At 37.6% G+C, this 23362-nt stretch overlaps 1 protein-coding gene across 4 annotated transcripts in view; it reads right to left on the bottom strand.

The window, feature by feature from the left end:
* Usp25 (ubiquitin specific peptidase 25) overlaps positions 1-23362 on the bottom strand; it is a 97340-nt gene that overhangs the window by 12187 nt on the left and 61791 nt on the right. For 2 of the 4 annotated variants that reach the window (XM_051191770.1, XM_051191771.1), the window contains 8 exons: positions 22816-22977; positions 22046-22272; positions 18564-18634; positions 16980-17208; positions 15377-15577; positions 8773-8912; positions 4475-4588; positions 2276-2371 (listed from right to left, as the gene is read on the bottom strand). In XM_051191770.1, the coding sequence (XP_051047727.1) occupies positions 2276-2371; positions 4475-4588; positions 8773-8912; positions 15377-15577; positions 16980-17208; positions 18564-18634; positions 22046-22272; positions 22816-22977 (1240 nt within the window). The remainder of the gene's footprint in view (positions 1-2275; positions 2372-4474; positions 4589-8772; positions 8913-15376; positions 15578-16979; positions 17209-18563; positions 18635-22045; positions 22273-22815; positions 22978-23362) is intronic. The other 2 variants (XM_051191772.1, XM_051191773.1) reach the window with 1 other exon arrangement.

Raw genomic sequence — 23362 nt, 5'->3', positions numbered from 1 at the left:
ATAATAATAGATTTCAAAGCAATGAAGTATGCACAAGAAAATTCAATCCAGGTTTGTTGCAAGTGGTTTTTCCCCCGCCAGTCTTGTCCCACCATGGGAGCAGCCCCAAATAACACACAGAGACACTGTATTAGATATAATTCTGTTGGCCAGTTACTAGTTTCTTATCGACTAGCTGTCTTAATTATTAACCCATTTCTATCAATCTAAGTATTTCCATGTGGTCTCATGGCTAGCGTTCTACCTCTCCGTCCTCCATCTTGGATCTCCTCCCTACTCATTCCTCTTTCCTCCTTGTCTCCTAGTCCTTCCTATCTTCCTTTCCTATTGGCCAACAGTGCTTTATTCATTAACCAATAAGAGAAATACATTTACAGAATGACATCTCCCATCACAGGTTGAAGATTTAATCTGTAAAAAGATTTTTTTTTCCTGAGAAAGCAAATCAGTAATATCATGGTTGTATTTGGCTCAGTGGGTAAAAAGCATTGGCTCTTCTTCTAGAGGACCTGAGTTCAGTTCCCAGCACGTACATGATAGATCACAACCACCTGTAACTGCAGTTCGCGGAGAATCTGATACCCTCTGATGGCCTCTGTGGGTATCGAATAAAAGTGGTGCAAAGAAGAAATGCAAGTGAAACACCCAGACACATAAAACAATAATAAAAGACAAACTTAAAATAAAAAGGGAGTAAGAGGGGTAGAGAGGGGAGCCAATGACAAATTCAGAACACAACAACAAAATTAAACATACGTGTGGGGCAATTAAGGGGAAATGAAGAACAAAAGGAAGGTGTGGTGGTTTGAAAGAAAACGGATACTAAAAGGAGTGGCATTTTGAGGAGGTATGGTCTTGCTGGAGGAAGTGTGTCACTGCTGGCAGGCTTTGAGGTTTCTTTTGCTCAAGCTTCCCTCAGTGTGACAGTCAGTTTACTTCCTATTGCCTGAAAGATGTAGGACTCTCAAGCCAGTTCTCCAGTACCACATCTGCCTACACGCCACCATGCTCCATAAAATTGCTCCAAAATATGATGATAATGAAACTGTAAGCAACACCCCTCAATGAAATGTTTTTCTTGTAAGAATTGCTCCTGGTGTCTCTTCATAGCAATAGAAACACTAAGACAGAAGGGTTAGAAACAATACCTTTAAGCCAACTACAAAGAGCATAGACAGCAAATAATGTATGTGAATACTCTCTTCTTTTGCTCATGGCCTTTATGTCTTTCTAAGAAAGGTTATTTTGTTTGTTTTGTTTTGTTTTTTCTTTTTGCATGAAATCTTAAGAGACTAGCCAATTTGTCCTGGGACCAGTTTGCAAGAAAGTTTAAAATTTAACAGTTCAAGTTGGATATTCAAAAAGTCTGGGGACTATCAGTAAAATTTATTAATTCTAACAAATTCAAAATTGCTTATTGAGAAGGCAAATAAATACAATGCTTTTGTTCTATACACCGGGCTGAAACACTAGCAGGAGGGTGTGGCTTCTCAGAAAAGGAGTAGGTAATGACAAAGTATAGAAAATAAAGGGACAGTTTTAGAATTTTAACATCAAAAAAGGATAGACACTGACATTTTTCTTTTCTTTTTCTGTTGTTTGTTTGTTTGTTTGTTGATACAGGGTTTCCCTACTTAACAGTTCTGGCTGTCCTAAAACTCACTTTGTAGACAAGGATGGCCTTAAAATTACAGCACTCTAATCCCAAGTGCCAAACTGAAACAGACATTCTTTATACTGAAACACACACACACAGTTTTTTGGTAAATCTAAGAAAGTAACACACCACACATGGTGTCTCATTTTTCAAATAAAAAATAATAATAAAAACTTTGGAGAGCTCACATACTTAAAAGGGAAAGTGTGTGAAAATGAAACGGAAATCAGGTCAACAGCCTCCTGCTTGACTTGAGCAGAATATTAAAAATTCAAAGAAGAGACAATCCTGTGGTAAGAAATGAATAAATAATTTTCAGACTTCATCAAAGTCTGAAAGGCTTATTATCAAGAAGAAATAAACTATTACCAGAAGCAATTACACGATCCCTGTTACTGTCTTTCAATATCCTTAATGTCTTGATTAAATTACTAATAATAAATAAGACAATGTTCTGGTTTAATTGAATTATCTGCATTAAAGAAGAAAATGAATTTTGGAATCTTACACACAAGCAGCTCCTATCATTCAGATAGGAAAACAGAAATTTGTTTATGGAAACAAGATGCTGTAAAACATTACATAAAAAAAATAAAAAAATGAAGGTGTTAATAGTACCTTAAAGAACCCTGCTTCAGGACCACACTTGTCATAAACACTCCTGGATTTACCTATCGCCATGATAATACCTTGCATACTGGGTGTCATCATGATCTGCCACAGAGATTGAAAGTAAGAGTTTCTGAATAGTTAATAGTAAAAAAACAGAAACCGAAAACAAAGTGAAACCAATTATTTACATGCAACTCAAAATCCCTTTCTTCTCTACTGCTTACAAGTCAAGTGATGCATTTAACAAAAGAGCAAATGTTGTCTGAGGATCGAGCAAAAGCATCATTCAATCATCTGTACAGTGGCACAGCTGGCTTGCAGGATGCCTTTGTACAAGCTGCAAAAAGGCATCCTCTTTAAAGTTAGGACTTGTAAACGGGCACCCCCTTCTGGACAAATCAGAAAAATTAATGCTTCTCCAAGAGAACTATTTTGAAAAAACAACAAGGTTTGGTGAACCTCTGAAGAACTCCATCTGAATCCCTCTCCTGCTCTTGGGCTAGGAACCTTTGCACAACTGTACAACCGGCATGTTTGTAAGCAGCAGCTTTCCGTTCATACAGCTTATCTTAAGTCTCAAGGCACATGCACCGTTAAGCAAGGATGCCAACAGAATCCATGGAAACCCACAACTCCGTAAGTAAGAGAAGCTTGCCCACCAAAGGTAGTGCTAAGTGAGTAATCACCATTCCTTCACAAATGCCAAAAGTAGCTCACACGCAAAACAGGCAATTAGGTGCTCCAAAATAAGCTAATCTTTCTAGTAAAACGTATCAGTTTTGGATGACTTTCAAGAGCAAACATGGAACAATGTAATATAGTACTACTATTGATACTATATTTAATACTTAAGTACTGTTGTTTTCCAAATGCCTCATTCTTGGCTGTTTGCATTTAAAATTGAATCCCCATGGGAGGCCTTACACTTTCTGAGGAGTAGGTGGGGGTGGGGTGGAGGGAAGGGGGAATGAAAGGGAACTGTGGTTGGTTTGTAAAATGAAAAATAAAACGATAGTGTTCCTTCAAAAAGTAAATAATATCTGAAGTTAAGTACTATGAAGCTGTCTTATTGCCATTTAAAGGTCATTACCCGTTTTCCACCAAAACCTGCTCAGAGTTTGCCTGGATTATACATGGAGGGTTACCACCTACCCAGCCCTCACTGCCTGCTCACAAAAATCTTCAAGTACTCCTGCCAGTTCCTAGCTCTTCAATATAGTCCTTCAGTAGACATAACATCTCATATTGGTACAGTGGTACCAATGTTTTGTAAGGTTTTATAATGCTAAGTTTAATGATTAATTCTTACATAATTGTAATTAAAACTCAGGAATACGTTTTGGAGGAATAAATGATATTTGGGAAAAATATTTAACACACACTCAATTCTCATCCACTGATACATCCACTAAAAAAAGTTGTGGTATCCAACAAATCTCTCTCCATCATCACTATTCAAAGACTTCTTATCTGGCCCCTCTCAAACACAGAGGAAAAAAAAAAAAAACATTTTAAGAGTTTCAAGGTTTAAAAAAAAACAATTACTGACAAGGAATGACAATAATCTGATAAACTAAAACATCTCAAATTCGATTGAATTAAAGAAAATTTTATTATGAGAAACAAAACTGCCTGAAGGTTGTTGGGACAACTAAGTAGATGAAATAATCAGAAGAAGATGGAGATATCCCTGGGAAAGACAGCATGGCTAGCCATTCAGTGGAGCCCGCTAGCCATCACATTGGCTTTCACAGTCTGAGTCTAGAGCAGCAAAAATATCAGTATCCATCTTGTCATCATCATGCTAACGGGCTCTCTGTTGTGGTGGTAGGCAATGATGGCCAGAGTAGAAAAAAAAATTATACAGGTATAACAGGTTAGAGGAAACTAGCAATTGTTTTTAAATGTGAAATGTTTATTGTACAATGAAGTGGCTCCTACTGAAATCCGTCAGCCTGAGAGTAAACACAACTTATTTCTGTATAACGCAGTTTCAGAAACATAAAATCATCCTCTCCATCTATTCTCTAAGCCCAAGTTCTGTTAGTAAGTGGTTCACACCATAGGAGGCAAGACTGTATGTTATGCAGCGAGAGACAGACGGTAAGCATGTGGGTGCAGACACGCCTGAGGTAATGACTAAAGTGTTTGTACATAGCAGCACAGAGTGAGAGCAATGGTACCCAACACTGCAAAAAGAGGTACCTCGTCGTCATACCCTCCCTCCTTTGACTCAATCATGAACTTCCCTACATGAGGGATCTCCACCTCTACAACTTGCTGATTGGAAGGTGGTTGGCTTGTGGTATTTTCAGGTTTCTGCAGAAGAAAATCATTGGTATGCAGATTAGAAAAGTCAACGGAAGCATTTGCTTTACATGCAAAGACTCAATCTCTCTTAAAATATCTGTGTTAACTAGGTATAAAATGAAACCACTTAAAGAAAAACGTTAAAGGCAATTAAATTACAATATAAATCTGTAGCCTTGCTCTTTGCACTCCAAATGCTTAAAGTAGCTTTTCACAAAGTATTTTAAAGTACTTAAAAATAAGAAAGACCCGAGTTGCATTTAACAGTAGTATTTAAAGCAGGCAAGCAACCCTGTTACTTCCAAATGACCATCTTGCTGCTTCTATGGAAATAAGATTATGACCTACTACAAACCCAGCAGTTTGCAAGGGTAAAGATTTCACGTGGTCCTGTTGAGCACAGGTTATAACTTACACATTCTATTTCCCGGTCAGCAGATGTAAAAAGACTCAAAGTACTTGGGCAGCTGGCTTCATTCACTGCCATATGCACTAGAACTTTCTTTAGCAAGAATAAACACTAGCTCATATACGAAATATGAATAACAATGAAAAACAATACCATGTTTTATTTCTATTTGAAATATAAGTGATTTTGATGTTTTAGATAGCTTCCGCCGCTATTCAAATAGACTTTAACAATGAAAGCACAAATAATGACTAAGAACAGTATCTCTTTTTTTTTTTTTTAAAGAAATGTTTCTTTTAAAACTGTTATTTTTATAACACATTTAGGATGCTCTACTTATCTGAATTTTCATCATCTTGAAAGGAAACACCCACTACACTGTTGCTCTGATCATGAACTAATATTTAAGTATTTAGGATTTAACAGCTGTTACAAATGGCAGCTATTGCCCATTATTTTATTAAATTACTTTGAGTAAAACCAATCTTACTATCACACATATTTATGGATACGTATTTGTTGTAATTGAGACTTGTTAATACTTCGGGTGTTATGCAAGGTCTCCATTCAAAAAATCTGAAATGTTAGCCAGAAAGTTAACAATCCATGTTGGGACTTTAGTGATGGATTTCTTACGAGCAAATCAATCTAAAACTGGATCATAGTAAAAGACAGAAGGGGGGGGGGGGCTGAAGAGATGGCTCAGCAGAGAAGAGCACACACTGCTCCTGCAGAGACACTGAGTTCAGTTCCCAGCACCCAGGTCTAGCATCTCACATTCACCTCTCTCTACAATTCACAGGGATCCAATGTCTGCTTTTGGATTCTGTGGGCACTTGCACTCTCACGTACACAAACCCACATGCACAGACTCACACACAGACACTAAAAATGAAATCAACCTTAAAAAAAAAAAAAAAGACAATATAAACCTCAAGAAAATACCTACAGGATCCCTATAAAACAACTATCCGAGGGAGGAAATTTGAGTTAATAAAAAACAAACCCTTCTTTGCTACTGTTAAGTTTCAAACGCATAACACTGATAAATGCTGGAAGGATAGAGGTTTTAGCTATACAATTCATATAAGTAGGTGCACTAAAGAAAAATAAATGTTTTTTTCATTTTCGATTATTTCAAATCTCATAGTGAACAAATTAACGAAAAGTAAACAAAAGCTACAAAATTAGGAAGGTCCTCGGTTACCATGATAGAATTAATTAAAATGGCCCAAAACTCACTGCCTGTATGATTTTGTAAAAATGTTCTCATAGAAGGGACTGATAGTGTCAGAGCCGCAGATTTTACTTCTGACTAGAAATATAAACCACAATTAACTGTTTCTTTAAGTTTCAGTTTTCTTTCTTTCAGTGAAACTGAAGTGACTGTGGAGTAAATGAGTTTGTCTTGTTTTGTTTTCTTTTGAGAGCAGGTATCATTTTTGGGCATTTATATGACACCCTCTTTAACATAATAATTAAATCCAAGGAGTCTAGTCTAAAAATAAAAAGCAAAATGTGGAGAAACCTTTTATTAAAATGGCCTGTTCATAATAATGTAAAAGTAGAAACAAATACACAATGGAACTGGTAAGTATACAAAATTTCAATTATTGAGTGGAAAAATATTCAGCACGATTTTACTGAGTATATAGCATGAGAAAATATTTACCTTGTATGTTTAGGTGAATAAACGAAGAGGCAAAACATAAAATTTCACGGCACAACCATACTAAAAATCTGAAAACTCTAGTTAAAAATGATCGGAAAAGAAGAAAAGGCCAAGTTAACAGTGACTGACCATTGGCCAATGACTGAAACCAGGCACGATGTAATCCTCATGCCATCTGCCTGCCACACACTTACATATCCCAAAGTGTTCAATTGGAAATCAAAGCAATTCTTCAGAAAAAGCAAGCTGCCTGCACATTTGGAGACCGTTGGTGGCTTCTGCGATTCTATGTTTTACAGGAGTCAGGCCCACTCTACAACTGGAACTTAAGGTACTGTGATTTGTGAAACACTAGAGCCAAGATGAAGGGGCTAGCACCCGACGCCTACTATCAAAATGAAACAAAAACAGACAAAATCCCAGGATACCTCTACAATCACTTCACATCTGTAAAAATAAACAAACAAACAAAAACAAAACTGAAACTCAAGTAAAAAGTTTAAAAGATTCTAGGTCTAGTAAAAAGGGAGGAAAATCCATACATAAAAATCACAGAAACATCTATCTAAAGTCTGAACTTCCTCACTTTAGTTTCTAATATATACTACGTAGAAATGTGAAAATATAACAAGAAATGGTTGCCAAACTCCTAAGCAATGATTCTGAGACCAAGAGCCAAAAGCTACTCGGATTGCCATAGTTTACACCTTCTTCAACAAGTTCAGATTTCACAGACAACGGAGTCAATGGAGGTGTTACTTCACAAGACAACCAATGTGGAAAACAAATAGCTTTCCCATCATACTCTTTTCTCTCTTCCTCTTTCAGGTAGATAAGAGACAGTACATTGCTAATTTATAAGATGATACCCACACCAAGACAAGTCATGCAAATGTATATGATAAGTGTCAAAATATTTATGATTAGCTGAACTAAAATGAAACAGTTCTACGTTCACTAACTTATGTTTTTTTTTTTTTTTTTTTTTTTTTTTTGTTTTCTGAGACAGGATAAAAGCATGATATACCTTAGGCCTTAATAATTTAAAGCGCCAATTTATAAAGAACCCAAGTAAAAATTTTATAACAATAAAGGTATTCTCCGCATACCTATTGTCTGACCTCATTCCCCAGGTTATCCTGTTCCCATGACCCCCAAGAGCACAACTTCCAGACTCATGAAGCAAAATATTTTTCAAGAAAAGTTTTAGAGTTACCAAATATTTGTAAACTCACTTACAAATATAAGGGATTTACAGAACTTATAATCATAAAACAAAATATATTCAAATTACTTTTCATATTAAGATGGCTATACCATATTTTCAAGCTGGAAGAGAATTTCTTGTTATCATTTATTCCATGGCGACACAACTAATAGAATGTCTTACTGGCAATTTGGTTACTGGCAGTCTTTAGCTAACAGGCTATTGCGGAGAATGACTGACAGTCATGTAAAGTTCTAAAGTACCTATTTGCTTTAGTTCCCTATGAAGACAATCGTCATGTCCTAAAGTTCCCGTAAAGCCTGCATGGTGAGGTGGGCTGGTTATATTCACTATTAAAACTGGGGTGGGGTGACAGAGGGACATGGTGGTTTTGCAGTACAAAACTGACATATGCTTTCCAAACTCACACTCACTGACAACATTATCCATATTTCTGTGCTCATTTTGCTCCCATAAAACAAATTGTTAACTCCATTACCGTAAGATGATAGTAACAATTTCTACTCGGGATACTCACAAACTGCATATCCTATTGATTTTCTAATAATACCCTCACTTCCACGCAACAATGACAACTCTCTTAAGTTCCTAATTACTCCAGGATTGGCAGATCACAGACTGGGAAAGAGAAGAACATGAAAACTGGTATTGAATCTTTTACTTCTCTTTAAATTCCAAGTCAAATGGACAATTCAGTCTATGACCGCTGACAGGAAATTAGAAACTTGAGAATTTTATTTAAAACCATAAGCTGAAGAACTGCCAGCCCATGCTCCCCGAGCATGCCATGGCAGAGCCGCAGCATCCCCTGCCTCCCAGATGAGGTACTTTTCCATTGCACTGTGGGAATGCTTTGTTCCAAGAGCCACAAGGAAGGTTCTTACCGACTGCAAAACTGTTTCCGGCCCTTTATCTTCATGTTCATGGGATGCTTTGGCGATCACTCGGATGGTATCTTCTTTCCAGTGCTTGGAGAAGTCGCTTCTTGAAGGCTGCTCTAGATAGTCTGATCCTCCTGTTTGTGCTTCAGGAGAAAAGAATCAATTGTGTATCTGACATAGACCACAAGATACTAGATGAATACAACCAGCTTATTTCTAACTGAGAAGTTAGACAATAACCAAGTCAAGTCATGTGTTGTCAAATGTGAGCTTCAATACATTGCAAGAACTTAGCAACAAAAAGGAACCAAAAAGGAAAGGAACAAAGCTAAGAGTATTCAATTACTAAAGAATGCACACCCACTGTATCTTATGCAAGGACATTTTTCCACACGAAAAGAACCGAAGTCTCTTTTTGAAAAACCATCCAGGTTTTTCGGTATGTGTTTCTACGAGGAGTACAAGTTTGTTTTTCCCCATCTGTCTGACAAATCCTGACCCTGAGTGAACCCTACATCTCCTTTTTGATCTGGCCCCTTGTAAACTCAATACTCTCAGAAGAGAAAACAATGACAACTGCCACACTGGTGCCAACATGGGTTTATGAGCTCAAATACCATTCAGGAAAAGGGTTCAAACTTACTCTCAGCTCCACCTAACTTTTGAACTCCAGATCATGGAGCCAACAGTACCCTGGCTATCCAATGACCCGCAAAGCTTTCCATCGCTGGGTTTTGGCCTTTTCTTCCAGTGTCACCTTGTGTCCTCTGCTCGAAAAAGCCCACACACTACCACTTCTGTGTACCCGGGGAGAGAAACTTTCCTTCTGCCCAACAGCTCTGAACATTCTTCCCTCGGCCCGTATGTTCTCCCATTTTCTAGAAGTACTGCTTACTTGTGTATGTTTTCCAACTTTCTGGAAGTACTGCTTACTTGCTCAAGTGCCAGTTGTAGAGCATAGCTCTACATCAGCCTGCCACCAAGCTCCCTGCCATGACAGTCATGGACTCCAAGGCTCTGCAACCCTGAGCCCCAAATTAAATGTTTTCTCTTAAAGGTTGCCTTTGGCCATGGTGTTCTGTCACAGCAGTAGAAAAACAACTAAATATAACAAGATCATGGCAATAAGGTCTGGAATTAAATGAGGGTGTTATAATCAATTTACACTTTGTGGGATTCAAAATAAGATAACTTGCAAAACCTAAAGGTTAGTGAGTTTTTCCACCAAAGGAAACACAAACATCCAATTAGTGAGGGTGGTTTAGATATTATACTGCACAATAGTGAAGGTATCAAGGCAGGATGCTGGTGGGCAAAGTGCTAACAGTCTTGAGTCCTATAAATATTTTGAGGTGAACAAGAGGAAGAAAAGCTTTAATACAAAAGCAACAAGGCAAGTTTATCACAGCAAGAATTGTGGGCTATAAAAAGGTTACCTAGAATGAAGAAATCTTTCAGTTCTAGCTCCAACACACACAGAAAATTGTTCTAATTGCATTTTGAATAATCAATTACAGAAGACAGTGGTATTGAGGTTAGTGAAGATACTACAAGTTAGATACTAAATGGGATGGGTGCACTTTGGATAAAACAGCAAAAAAGGCAGACAGAAGTGATGAGATGCAAATGTAAGAGTCAGAACTTAAACACAAAGTTGGTTCCAAGCTTTTGACATGGATTACTGAGATGAGAGAGGTGATTTTTCCCATAAGGGAAACTAGAAGCACAGGAGAGATGTTAAAAGACGTTAATTCCTTTCGTACCTAACAATTTCCTGATTGGGGCTGATATGTTCAATGTCCCTGCTGAGGACAGGGTAGAGACAATCCTAGGCTACTTCCAACTAGACAGAGCATCTCCTTCTGGATTTTTTCCTGCAGGCATCTTAAGTTTATACTTAGGACTAAGCAGAAATTTGCTAAGTGTTCCCTATGTTTGTCAGTTTCTTTTCACAATACAGTAAGAATAATGACTAATAGAATCATTAAGCTTAGCACAGTAAGGGAAAGAAAATAATCTGATCAGACACTGATGTAACCAGCAGTCCAAGACTTTATGGATATTAAGCACCTAAGAGTAAGAAGGGTTTTACCTGATGAACAGTCAAATCTATTATAATTCATGGCTTCAAGGTTTTCTTCTATATAGAAATCTGATTCTAAAAAAAATGCTATGGATAATATTAGATGATATTGACTGAATATCATCCAGGACCACTAAAAACCTGACATATATATTTATATATTTAACATATTTTAATTTCAAGAAGTCAAGGTAAATCTACAGTCTATTATAATATATTAAATGTAATGATATTCATAACCTTTTATAAATGAACTGTGGACCCAATATACACACATGGGACACTGCTATTAATAAAGACATTTTAGAAGATATGCCAGCTGATTTGTGTCTTGAAACTTGTAGGCAGGACTATTTTGGAAATAAAGATTCCAGGCAGAAGAAACAGCATTTGGAAAACATTTTTAAGGACCAATAAAAGACTCATAAAAAATCTTGATATAAACCACATTAATAAGCAGGTTAAAATTAAGTTCAACCAAAGAAGGGTTATAAAAAACCTGGTAGTGAAAATAGATTGGAATGATCGTGAAAGGGTTCATAAAGACTTTGGGATATTCAAAGGATCTTAAAAAGTAGACAGTCATAAATGCTATTAGTAATGTCACCATTTATAGGGATGTTCCCTACATGTGAGAGCTATGGGGAACAGGGCTAAGGTGAAAGTGGGGACTAGCTAACTCGTCCAAGAAAAGTAATCAAAGAAAATAATGGACGCTCAAGGGAAAAAAAGAGACATTTATTACCTTGACTTCCTAGGAACCAGAGCCACCACATGCATACTGACAGAGGTAAAGAGAATTACTACAAAGAGATATGCATCTTCTCCATTCTAAGAGTGTACTCAATAATTCCCTAAACACAGTATTGAAAGAGCAATGTTAGGCAGGCTGTGGGCACACAATTGTGGAACTCTCGAATGTTTGCATTTCTGGGTCTGTAAGTTCAACTGTGTAATGTTAATAATAAAACTTCAAAACCTGAGTTCAACTTCAGGTTAATCCATAACAAAAAGACATCACCTCCTGGCACACTTTAAAATGCATTCCTCTATGAGGTATTATTGCAAGAGCTGGCAGTCCGTGGTATGCTGTCCGTTCTCAAGTGGATGGAGCTCAATGCCCACAAACCATGCACAGCATTAACTGGACACAGTGGGTTAAGAAAAAAAGAGGGAATAGTTGGGAAATGGATTAGATAACATTTAAATACATTATAATCATGTCTGTCGTTTCAAATAGTAATTTTTAAAAATAAGGATAAAAACCATTATTGAAATTTCCAAGGGAAAAATAAATTCAGAAAACAGCCAAAGAACATACGTATACTATATAGTATTCAGGAAACTAATGATGGATATGTCTCAAAAAAAAAAAAAAAAAAAAAAAAAAAATACCACATAGTCTCTGGAACAGCACAGTACTAGGGACATTTGCTTTCTACCTGCTCTTATTCTACCTCCCAAATATAAGGACAGATTAGAATCATGAATACAGAAGAGACCAAAGATGAAATAAGTTATAAAAGGAATAGAATTGGGGGGAAAAAACTGAAAGAAACTGATTGGAGCCAAAACTCTCTTGGTAGCTACTGAAGCAACAGCATTGGAAATTCAGAGCTTGCCTATCTTACAAGGAAGCCACATGCTGCATGGGGGGTGGGGGGGGGGGGAGAAAGCCCCGTCCTGCACAGTGGCAAAGTTCACTTGCCTCTAATGGTGGATTCAGACAGACCCTGCAATATTTACACAACAAAATGATGGCCCTTTTGTCGTTATACTATCTTATTCTTGGGGACTCTTAATTCTTTGCTTTTTAATGTCAGTATTGTTCAATTTATTTCAAAAGAAGTTATAAGTCTGTGCAGAATTGTGCATGCCTGTATCAGTCACAATGTGGTAATGAGTTAGTATACAATTCCCTCTGAAAAACTAATTCTGCTTAATATTCAAAACGATAAAGCTAAAATCCACACACATGATGATGCATTGAAATATCTCTGTGAAAGATGAATTAAGCGAACAAATCCCCAAAATTATTCCGTTAAAGGTAAGAAAAAAACATGTAAATCCTGGCAAGGAGAGTGAGTAGGTAAAGAGATCCACTCATAGGGCGCACTCCTCCAGTGCTGGTGGGAGTGCAAACTCGTACAGCCACTTTGAAAATCAGTATGGTGGTTCCTCAGGAAAATGGGAATCAGTCTACCTCAAGACCCAGTAATTCCACTCTGAGGCATAAACCCAAAAGATGCACATTCAAACAACAAGAACATCTCTTCAACTATGTTCATAGCAGCATTATTTGTAATAGCCAGAACATGGAAGCAACCTAAATGCCTCTCAACTGAAGAATGGATGAAGAAAATGTGGTACATTTACACAATAGAGTACTACTCAGCAGAAAAACACAATGGAATCCTGATGAAATTCACAGGGACATGGATGGAACTAGAAGAAACCATCCTGAGTGAGGTAACCTAGTCACAAAAAGACTAACAGGGTATGTACTCACTCATATATGGATTTTAGACATAGATCAAAGGATCACCAGCCTACAATCAACACCGCCAGAGAAGCTAGGAAACAAGGAGGACCCTAAGAGAGACATACATGGTCCCCCACAAAAGGAGAAAGGGACAAGATCTCCTGAGCAAATTGGGAACATGGAGGGAGGGGAGAGAGAGTTAGAAAGAGAAGGGGAGAAGAGGAGGGGAGAGGTGGGCAGGAGGGAACAGGAAGATTAAGACAGGGAAAGAATAGAAGAGAAAAAAAAAAAAAAAAAAAAAGATACCATAATAGAGGGAGCCATTATAGATTTAAGGAGCAATCTGGTACTAGGGAAATGGCCAGAGACTACAGGGATGAACCCAACTAACACTCTTAAGCCATAGTGGAGAGGCTACCTTAAAGGCCCTTCTACAATAATGAGACTGACAACTACCTTATAAGGCATCCTAGAGCCTTCATCTAGTAGCTGATGGAAGCAGAAGCAGACACCTACAGCTAAACACTGAGCCAAACTCCTGGAATACAGTTGTGGAGAGGGATGAGTGATGAGCAAAGGGGTCAAGACCAGGCTGGAGAAACCCACAGAATCAGCTGATCTGAACAAGGGGGAGTTCATGGACTCCAGTCTGATAGCTGGAAAACCAGCATAGGACAAACTTAGGTCCCCTGAATATGGTGTTAGTTAGGAGGACTGGGCAGTCTATGGGGCCTCTAGTAATGGATCAGTATTTATCCCTAGTATATGAATGGACTTTGGGATCCCATACCACATAGAGGGATACTCTCTCAGCCCAGACACATGGAGGGCCTAAGCCCTCCCCCAAATGATATGACAGACTTGGAAGACTCCCCAGGGAAGCCCTCACATCCCTGGGGAGCAGAAAGCAGATGGGTTAGGGTTTGCTGGGAGTAAAGGGGAGGAAGGGAGAGCGAGGGAACTGGGATTGGCATGTAAAACAACCTTGTTTCAAATTAAAAACAAAAAAAAAAAAAAAAAAGATATCCACTCATAGTGGAAACAGAGATGGGAAGACAGACAACCCACCAGGAGTCTCTCTGGGTTGTCTAATTTGCAGAAATATCTAGGTTTACTTCCTGACTTCTCACTTTCTTACCCAGAGCAGAGAAACAGAAAATTTACAGCAAAAAAACTCATGGTCTTAAAACAGGTTTGCAGAGGTAATCTTTATAAAAAGGATGAAAAGAAGTTTTACCTTGCATTTTCCTAAAAGCTCACTGTGTGAAATTTATTATACTATTACTTTGAATATTTTAACGGTTTTATCAGGTAAAATTTAAGAATTACATATTTTAGTATCTATACTTTTTATACATTTGACAGTTTTATTGGTCTATTTACAATTTTTAGCTTGGAAGAGTTTTAAATGTTTAGTTTTTAGTAAAATTACTGTATCTTTTATAAGAATTGGGTATTGATCACATGGCCCTACTACTGAGCTAATTCCCAACCCTGTTTTGTAATCTCAATTAAAAAGGGGAAAAAAAAAAAAAAACAGAATCCATGTTGCTATCCCAGTATTATACAATAAATGAGTATTTTAGTATTTGCTTTCTTAATCTATTAAGTGAATTTACATCTTTCCTAATCACAACTATTCTTGCTTCCTGACAAGAGGACAGCAGCTTGCTCAAAGCAAGCAGAGGAATCTCAGCAATTAGGAAAGTGTGTGCACTGTAGTCTGCCCAGGAGCGAGGAAGCCCAGACCTGTGGGCATGGCGGATGCTAGATCTTTCTACTGGACTCTGGTTAAACTTCATCCTTTGACTTCTTATACATGTGCCAGTTTTAGTGACTCACAGACCATTCATAGCTTGGAAGACAGTTTGAAATACTTAGTTTTGACTAACATTGTTTTATCTTTTTTTTTTTCTTTTGAATTGGGTATTGATCACACAGCCCTACTACTGAACATATCAGTGAGCATATCTTATGTTAAAACACAATAATAATAGGTGTTATTGCTTGGTAATAAAATACAACAATAAGAATGAACAAACCTGTAGCTGCAGAAAACTCTGCCTCCCTCAGTTTTTGAGCAGCTAAAAGTTTTTCTTGCAATGCTCTTTGGGCAAGTTGTGTATCCCATTCTTCTAGTTCCTTCTCAAATCGTTGGTTGTCTTCCTCAACGAAATCTCTCAAATCCGGTGGTAATGTTTCTATTCCAACAAGGGCCTGCCCAGTTTCTTTATTAAACTCCTCTGCAAATCATATTTCAAAAACTACTATAAAATTTAGAATTAAAGGGAAAATGCAAAACTCAAAATAGAATGCATTTCAAATGGAATACATACTATAATTAGTTATAACATGTAGTTATTATAGCAAACAATATTATCTATAGTTTCTTTAAAAGTCTAAAAGTGCTCAGACAAACAACAGCATGATAACTTAGAAAGTGATCTAAGGGCTTCTTACAAGTTTCTAGACCCTGAAGAGTAGTGATGAGAGGGTTACAGGATTAAAATGTTTCCTGATCTTAACACTGATGCACTATCATTTTTGCTGTTATAAGACAGCATCCAATCTCTGTTTGTGTAGTAAGTGGCTTTTGCACAGAAGTTAAGAAGCAATCCATGGTTTTGTTAGATTCTATGTAGAACTGAAGTTGTTTCTCTTGCTAAGGAATTAACCATACATATCACAAAACACTAACTTGTTAAGTGTCAATGCATCAAGATGTTCTGAAACAGTATGTAACTAGAACTTAGTCAACTTACACTACACATAAAATGTAAGCAGACAGCCTGGTCAGAGGATATGGAAGAAAAGTTGGCCAAATCTCGTCAGAGCCTTCACTGGGTGTTTTCTTTATGCAAAAAGACTCTCGGGGACTTTGACTCTGAGCCAAACATATTACAGTGTACAAGGCTAGCCAAGCACACAGCTGTCCAATGGAAGAAATCTGTTTGAGAACACATGAACAAATATTTTTGGAAGGTTACAAGAAACTTTGCAAGAGGAGATGATGTGAAGTTCAAATATCAGCAAAGTACATAAAGTTCAAAATGAACAATAGCGGTATGTGAAACTGGAGGAAATGTCAAAGGCCAGGAAACAAAAGGCTTCTATGCTGGGCTGGGGTGTCAAATGTTAACCAATGTGTGGATGGAGTCACTAGCGAGCGCTCACTCACCATGGAGGGGAGCGTTCGGATTTACTCTTTGGCTGTGAGTACAATACGACTGCACGGGTCCCGTTACTGGAGTCTAGTTTGGGTTGCATTACTCCCAGCTTCTCACGCCTGTCAGTGAACAATACTGACCACAGTCTCTACCCACTGAGTGAATTCATCACACGGCCAAACGGTTACAGAAAAGTCCTCATTCAAAGCCCTTCACGCTGGGGCTGCAGGCATGGCTTAGCAGTTACGAGCACTGGCTATGCATGAGGATCTGGGTACAGTCCCCAATACCACGTGGTGGCTCACAATAACCCTCTGTGACACCGGTTCGAGGGTATCCACTCTTATCTTCTGGTGGTCACACAAGCACTGAGCTCTCACAAAGTGCAGCCTCATCCTTGCAGACAATGCACTCACACACAGAAATTAAAAAGAACTCTCTAAATAATAATAATAATGGTGATGACGCATCATCTTACCTTGAATTAAGAATTGTGCCTTGTCATTTATGTACATTAAACAGTATGCGCTGGCATTTCTATAGCCACCAAAAGAGTCCCTTACTAGTTCTTCCCACGATGACTTGGTCACAGCAATATCATTGTATTTCATCCATCGGTTTTCCCGATGGTCAAAGATGTACGCCCAGTAGTGCCCGGCGTTAGCCTGGCCTTCGTGGACTAAGACAGCATGGAGGCGATAAGGGACCTAACATGGAAAGGAAAACAAAGTTGAACTTCAAGTATATAGTCCTTTATGACATATTCCAAAGGAATCTGAAAACTACCTATTTTAGTTAAACTGGTGGGGGGGAGGGCATATTTTCTAAATAGGATTAAAGCAACAGGGATTAAAATTTTTGAGGAAAACAACAGAACAAACAAAATGTGCAAAATTATGCATTATTAGGGGACATCTAGGGAAGTTAAATAAAATATATACAAAACATGTGTAAGTAACTGAAAATACACTTGTGTGTGTTAGTGGGTTCTGATTACTTATTTCTACTGAACAAAGGAGTCTCAGTGAACATTTAACATGTACAGGCTCTCTCTGGCTTCACAGCTCTGAGAGCTTAAGAAAAAGACTTCCTAATCAATGCATAGCCAGACTTAGCGTTTATTTCTTTTCTTGCTGTTTGGAAATAGTTTACTGTATAGCCCTCCTTGGCCTGGAACCCACGGATATCTACAAGCCTCAACATCCTGGGTGGTGGCTTTTAAGGAGTGTGCTATCTCTCCCTGCCAGACCTTAAAGTTTAACTGAGCCTCAGAGTCCTCCCAGAATTATGTTTAAATAGTCATTTATTTTCTCCCACTGAACATAGTTTTTCTTAATTGAGATGTTTGGAAGACTGTTTGGAAATTTTACTATAATTTTAATTGACCTTTAAAAAAGGGTTACTTAAAGGTTTTTATTTTCATTTTATATACCACAGTTCCCTCTCCCTCCCCCTCTCTGTTCCCCCCACCTTCCCAATACACTCCTCAGAAAGGATAAGGCATCCCATGGGGAATCAATGAAGTCTGGCACATCAAGTTGAGGCAGGACCAAGCCCCTGCCCTGCATCATGGCTGAGCAAGGTATCCCTCCCTAGGGAATGGGCTCCAAAAAGTCAGTCTCTTTTTTTTTTTTTTTTTTAAAGTAAGATAGGTACGAAATGAAGGAAATCTGTTAAAAATTTTAGCAGAAATTTTCTCCCACTAGTATATACTGTAACGCCAAATATATTGCTTATTATAATAAAGTATCTCCAAGTTGTGTGACCGAACATGCCAGGGGAATTGGTGTAAGATAGATAGTGTGAGGGGATAAGGGCAGCTGAGCACTCAAAAGCACTTGTTCTTCCAGACAACCCAAGTTTTATTCTCAGTCCACGAGCGCCACAGTTCACAACAGCCTGTGACTCCAGCTCTGAAGTTATCCGACAACTTTGGCCACCGAATGCACTAGTACACACAAACATACACATGACTAAAACCAAGCCATTAAAAATGATATTAAGATGAGTTAGAGTGCCAGTCAATAATCGTGATGATGACAGCTGTGCAGCATTCACTTACTTGGATCATAGATTTGTCAGAGTACATAAGTTCAATCGTTCGATGGATTCTGGATATACTTTCCTGCAAATCTACAGATAAAAAAAAAAAAAATGTGACTTAATGAACGATAAATGTCGCATGGCTTTCTACAGAGAGTAATAAGAGAGGGACCAAGGTTTTCTTATAATCACACTAGAGAAAAAGAAAAGTTTCTTAAACTATTCTTTAAGATGTTACCATTGGAGACTATGTGATTCGACACAGAGATAAAGTTAAAAATACAAAAAATAAGACTTGTCTAGGAAAAACACAGAGCCAAGAAGATCAAACCATTCCCAAACATCCAAAAAGCTTTCAAGGAATGTCGACTCTCACCACCTCATACGTACAGACATATTGTGTTTGTGTACAAAGAAGTGACTGAACACTAAAATAACCAAAGAAATAGAGTCTAATTACAGCACTTCCTTTACCTACTATTTCTACTTGCAGTAGAAAAGAATCCCATAAAAAAAAAAAAAAAAAAACCTGTTTAAAGACTGCGTGGTGTTCCAGCTGCATTCTCCCATAATTTTAAAATCTGGATAATAGAGGTAACTGTATCGATACATTAAACTATCACATAATTATGCTATTGATTGGTTGAAGAGAACCAATAAGGAGCCAGAAAAAGCTACCAGAAAACATGAGTAAGCTGAAACTCTGAGATCTATTTAGGCTGATAGAATAATCAACGAACCAGGGGTTGGGGATTTAGCTCAGTGGTAGAGCGCTTGCCTAGCAAGCGCAAGGCCCTGGGTTCAGTCCTCAGCTCCGGAAAAAAAAAAAAAAAAGAATAATCAACAAACCATAAAGGAAAAATGTAAAATGAGCTCCCTACAAATGCCTAAAACTTTAATAAACATTCCAAAACAACAAGAAAGGGAGTACAGAGATGGATCAGTGGTTAAGTGCACTGGCTGCTCTTTCAGAAGACTTAGACTCAATTTGCAGCGCCCACATGGCAGCTCACAGCCATCAGTAACTGTAATCCTAGGGGATCAGATATCCACTTCGGGCCTGCAGAGGCACTGCACACAAGTGATGCATCAAAACACACGGAAGCAAAATACCTACACACACAATGAAAATGAAAGAAAAAAAAAAAACATCAAAACTAGCATTAAGGTCAAATGACAAACTGGGAAAATAATATCTACAGCATGCGCTATGAGCAAATAGATTAACATCTCACATAGAGTACATTGCCTGGTAAGAAGTAAGAATTTATAAATTTGCTTAATACAAAATATAGGTAAAACAAATGTACAGTTGTTTCAGGGAATGAATAATATATATAATATTTCCAGCATTTCATTTTTGGTATATATTAAATTGTCCAAAATGTTTGCAAAATAGTAAAATGAGATAAATATAGCATTTTTAAAAATGTGAACATTCAATGCACTCACAATAAAGGTAAAGCCAATCGAGACATTGAAATGGTATTTATGACCTACCCGACTACTCCAGAGTAAAATACACCCAGTGTTTGGGGATGTCCTCAGAGTATCCTCTTACATAGAACTATTTTAAGATAGTCATAATTTTAAGATTTATACACCTTAATGGAAAAATATTATCTTAAAAAACATACTATATTTATTGAAGATTATGTGTATATGTATATAGTATAGGATTTACTATATAAATACATATATGTAGTATGACAACACTGTTTTCAGTTAATGTGTAGACATTAAGCATCTATTCCTATACATTGGGACAGTACACAAGAGCTTAAAACCCTCAGCTAGTATGTAGTATCAATAAGACTTATAGACAGGAAACAAGTATCTGGAGTAAACTGGTCTTTCCTGGTCCACAGTAGAGCATGCACAAGGTCTTATGACAGGAATGTTCCTCAAGCTCATCTTTCTCAAATGACAAAGAGAGAACTTATCATCCTTTCTTCATCTTATCATCCTTTCTTCATCTTCCAGTAGGGAACCACCAGTTTGTCTTTTCAAAAGTTTATTTTATTTTACTTTTTTAAAGATTTATTTATTTATTAGGTATATAACATTCTGCCTACATGTATCTCCTGGAGGCCAGAAGAGGTACCATCTCATTAAGGATGGTCTAGATGGCTCAGAGGTTAAGAGCACGGACTGTTCTTCCAAAGGCCCTGAGTTCAATTCCCAGCAACCACATGGTGGCTCAAAAGTTTATTTTATTTAGTTATTTTTGCTACTGTGCACTAAAGGGACTGATGCAATTCCTTTCCCATGCCAGTGATCATTCACCTCCAGGTGTCTGCTGTTGCTGAATAATAATTCAAAATTTTTCATTTTTTTTCCCTTCGATGCAGTACTTTACTGTAAAAAGTTTATTAGCGACCACCATCTGCCATGTCCACAAGGAACTATCCAACACGTATTACAGCATTCAATAAACACTGCTTAACTAATATTAGCAAACCCTAATAGAGTTATGTACTAGAATCTATTGAATAAAACATACTCTCCAGTTACGAGGCTGGCGATACAGTTATTTTTTTTTCTATCAAACTGTTCTTTAGTCACACTTATCCTCAGGAGTCAATTTCACTATTTACAATAAGACAATTAGAACCATTTAATGTAATCTCATCTTTTTAATATAAAATTATAGTTTCTATATTCTTTCTAGCAGAAATTAGAGTTAGTAGGATATCTTTTGACAAGTCAAAAAACTATAATCTACCATGAAATATTATTTTGTTAAAATTAAAAAGTATATTTTAACAAAAAAATAAAGGTAAGAATTCAAAATAAAGTATCTTTTAAGAAAGGCAATTCAGCCGTACAGTATGTATGTGTTCATGCACAAACACTTCCCCACACAAAAATCCTTATTTTTCTTACTTTGCTGAACACTGCCAGAAAATCTCACATACTAGCACTGGGTTCATGGATCATTTCTGCAAATCTGTTAGACCAGATTTAAAAATTAAAATTCTAAGGCTGGAGATGGGGCTCAGCATCTCTAACATGGATAAACTGCCAGGTTTAATCCCAAGTACCCTTTAAATAAAAAAAAAAAAAAAAAAAAAAAAAAAAAACAGACAAAATGAAAATTCACTTTAAGACTTTTTACACCTAAAGAAAAAGTTATCCCCTTTTCATTATGCGAACATCAGAAAGTACCAAACTGGGAAGCACAAACTCGGAGGCTTTGTGACATTTCACCAATGGAGTAGCTGTGAACGCCAGTTTGATACAAATTTAGCACACTAGACTTCAAATCAGACCATCTGTTATATCATTAATCAGCTAAGTAATCTGGGGAAATCCTTTGGGTCCCTGTGAATCTGACACTCGTAGCATAAAAGCAGAGAGCCAGATCAGTTTCTCACATCAAATCTTTTCCGAAAAGATTGCAAATAAAAACTAGTGTTTAAATATGAAATCCAGAAGTGATTTTCCCTACCAGTGTCCGACGTCATCTCAAATGAGGGTAGCACACTAGAAGCATCTTACCTCGTGTGTCATTTTCTATTTCTGTCCTCCAGCGATGTAAACAGTTCTCCAGCACAGACAGTTCCTCCTCGGTTATGTGCCGTGGTGCCGGATGCATGGGCAAATCTGGAGGTATCCGAGACTGAGTGAACGGTTTGTGGATCACTGTCCTCAATGACAGGGAGGCACCTGATGCAGGTGATGTGCTGGGCAGATCTGCAGCAGGGGTTCCCTGCTGCTCTGCTGTGCTGTGTTTTCAAAGAAAATACTACTATAAACTTCCAGACCAAAGCAATGGCAACGGCTAGGCCAAGAACAAAGATGGCATCAGTCTCTCGTAATTTCAAGAGGAAAAATCTCAAAAACAGATATAATCTCCTGATGAGACACTTCGTGCCTAAGGAAATCTCATAAAGATGAAATTCTGACTCTAAAGTAAGACTGTCTTACTGTTTTTAAATGGAAAATCTAACACATGCCCTAAGTAAAGATCTCTTGCCAATAGCAACTTACATGAACAGAAACAAATTCTCCCCTAAAAGAATTGCTTGACTTATCATAAAAGGTTCAAAAACTACAGACCAAAACATTGCAAAGTATAATTCTGAACTGGCAAAAATTTACTCCAATCAACAATCATAGATGTACTAAGATAATAAAAATAATCTAAGTGAATCTACTTTTTAGAAAGTTTGTTGAAGTTAACCACAACACAGAAACTTTATAAAACCCTGCTCGAAAGCATTACAGGATACAGGATACCCAGTTCATGCTGCATGGCGAAACGTTACCTTGGTAAAGACTGTGATGGGATGGAGCCACTAGTTGAGGAACTAGCATCAATGTCGTCAACAGGAGAGGTGCAGACAGGTTTACTGGAGGCAAATTCCAACGCATACTGCAGAACATCTACCAGGGGGAACCTTTTGGGACCGGAACCATAGCTTAAATATCTGTTAATAAAACATACCATATATTGTCAGCACATTTGGTTTTTCTAAGTAAGTCTTATAAAATGAAACAACACACTAAATAAGTCCAAAATGAAACTCTCTTGCTTTCTAAGGGAGGAGATAGAAAGGACCGAACATACACGAAGGAAATGCACTAAATGGTCCTGAAGGCAAGGACAGCAGGGCTGATCAAGATGGAAAGCGATGAGTAGGGACACACCTAAAGTGCCGCTCTGAAGTGTAGATCAGTGAGAAGATGCCCTTGCAAACTGTGGAGCAGCAGGAAGACAAAGCGATGGACCATCTACAAATGTTCCCTTCTCTACTCTGGCCTTGCCCTCAATTGGTGACTTTTACCATCGTTTACCTTGTGAGCACTTTTCAT

Source organism: Phodopus roborovskii, unplaced genomic scaffold (assembly GCF_943737965.1).
Source record: "Phodopus roborovskii unplaced genomic scaffold, PHOROB, whole genome shotgun sequence".
Lineage (NCBI taxonomy): Eukaryota > Metazoa > Chordata > Mammalia > Rodentia > Cricetidae > Phodopus > Phodopus roborovskii.
This window is presented reverse-complemented; position numbering and strand designations above follow the sequence as displayed.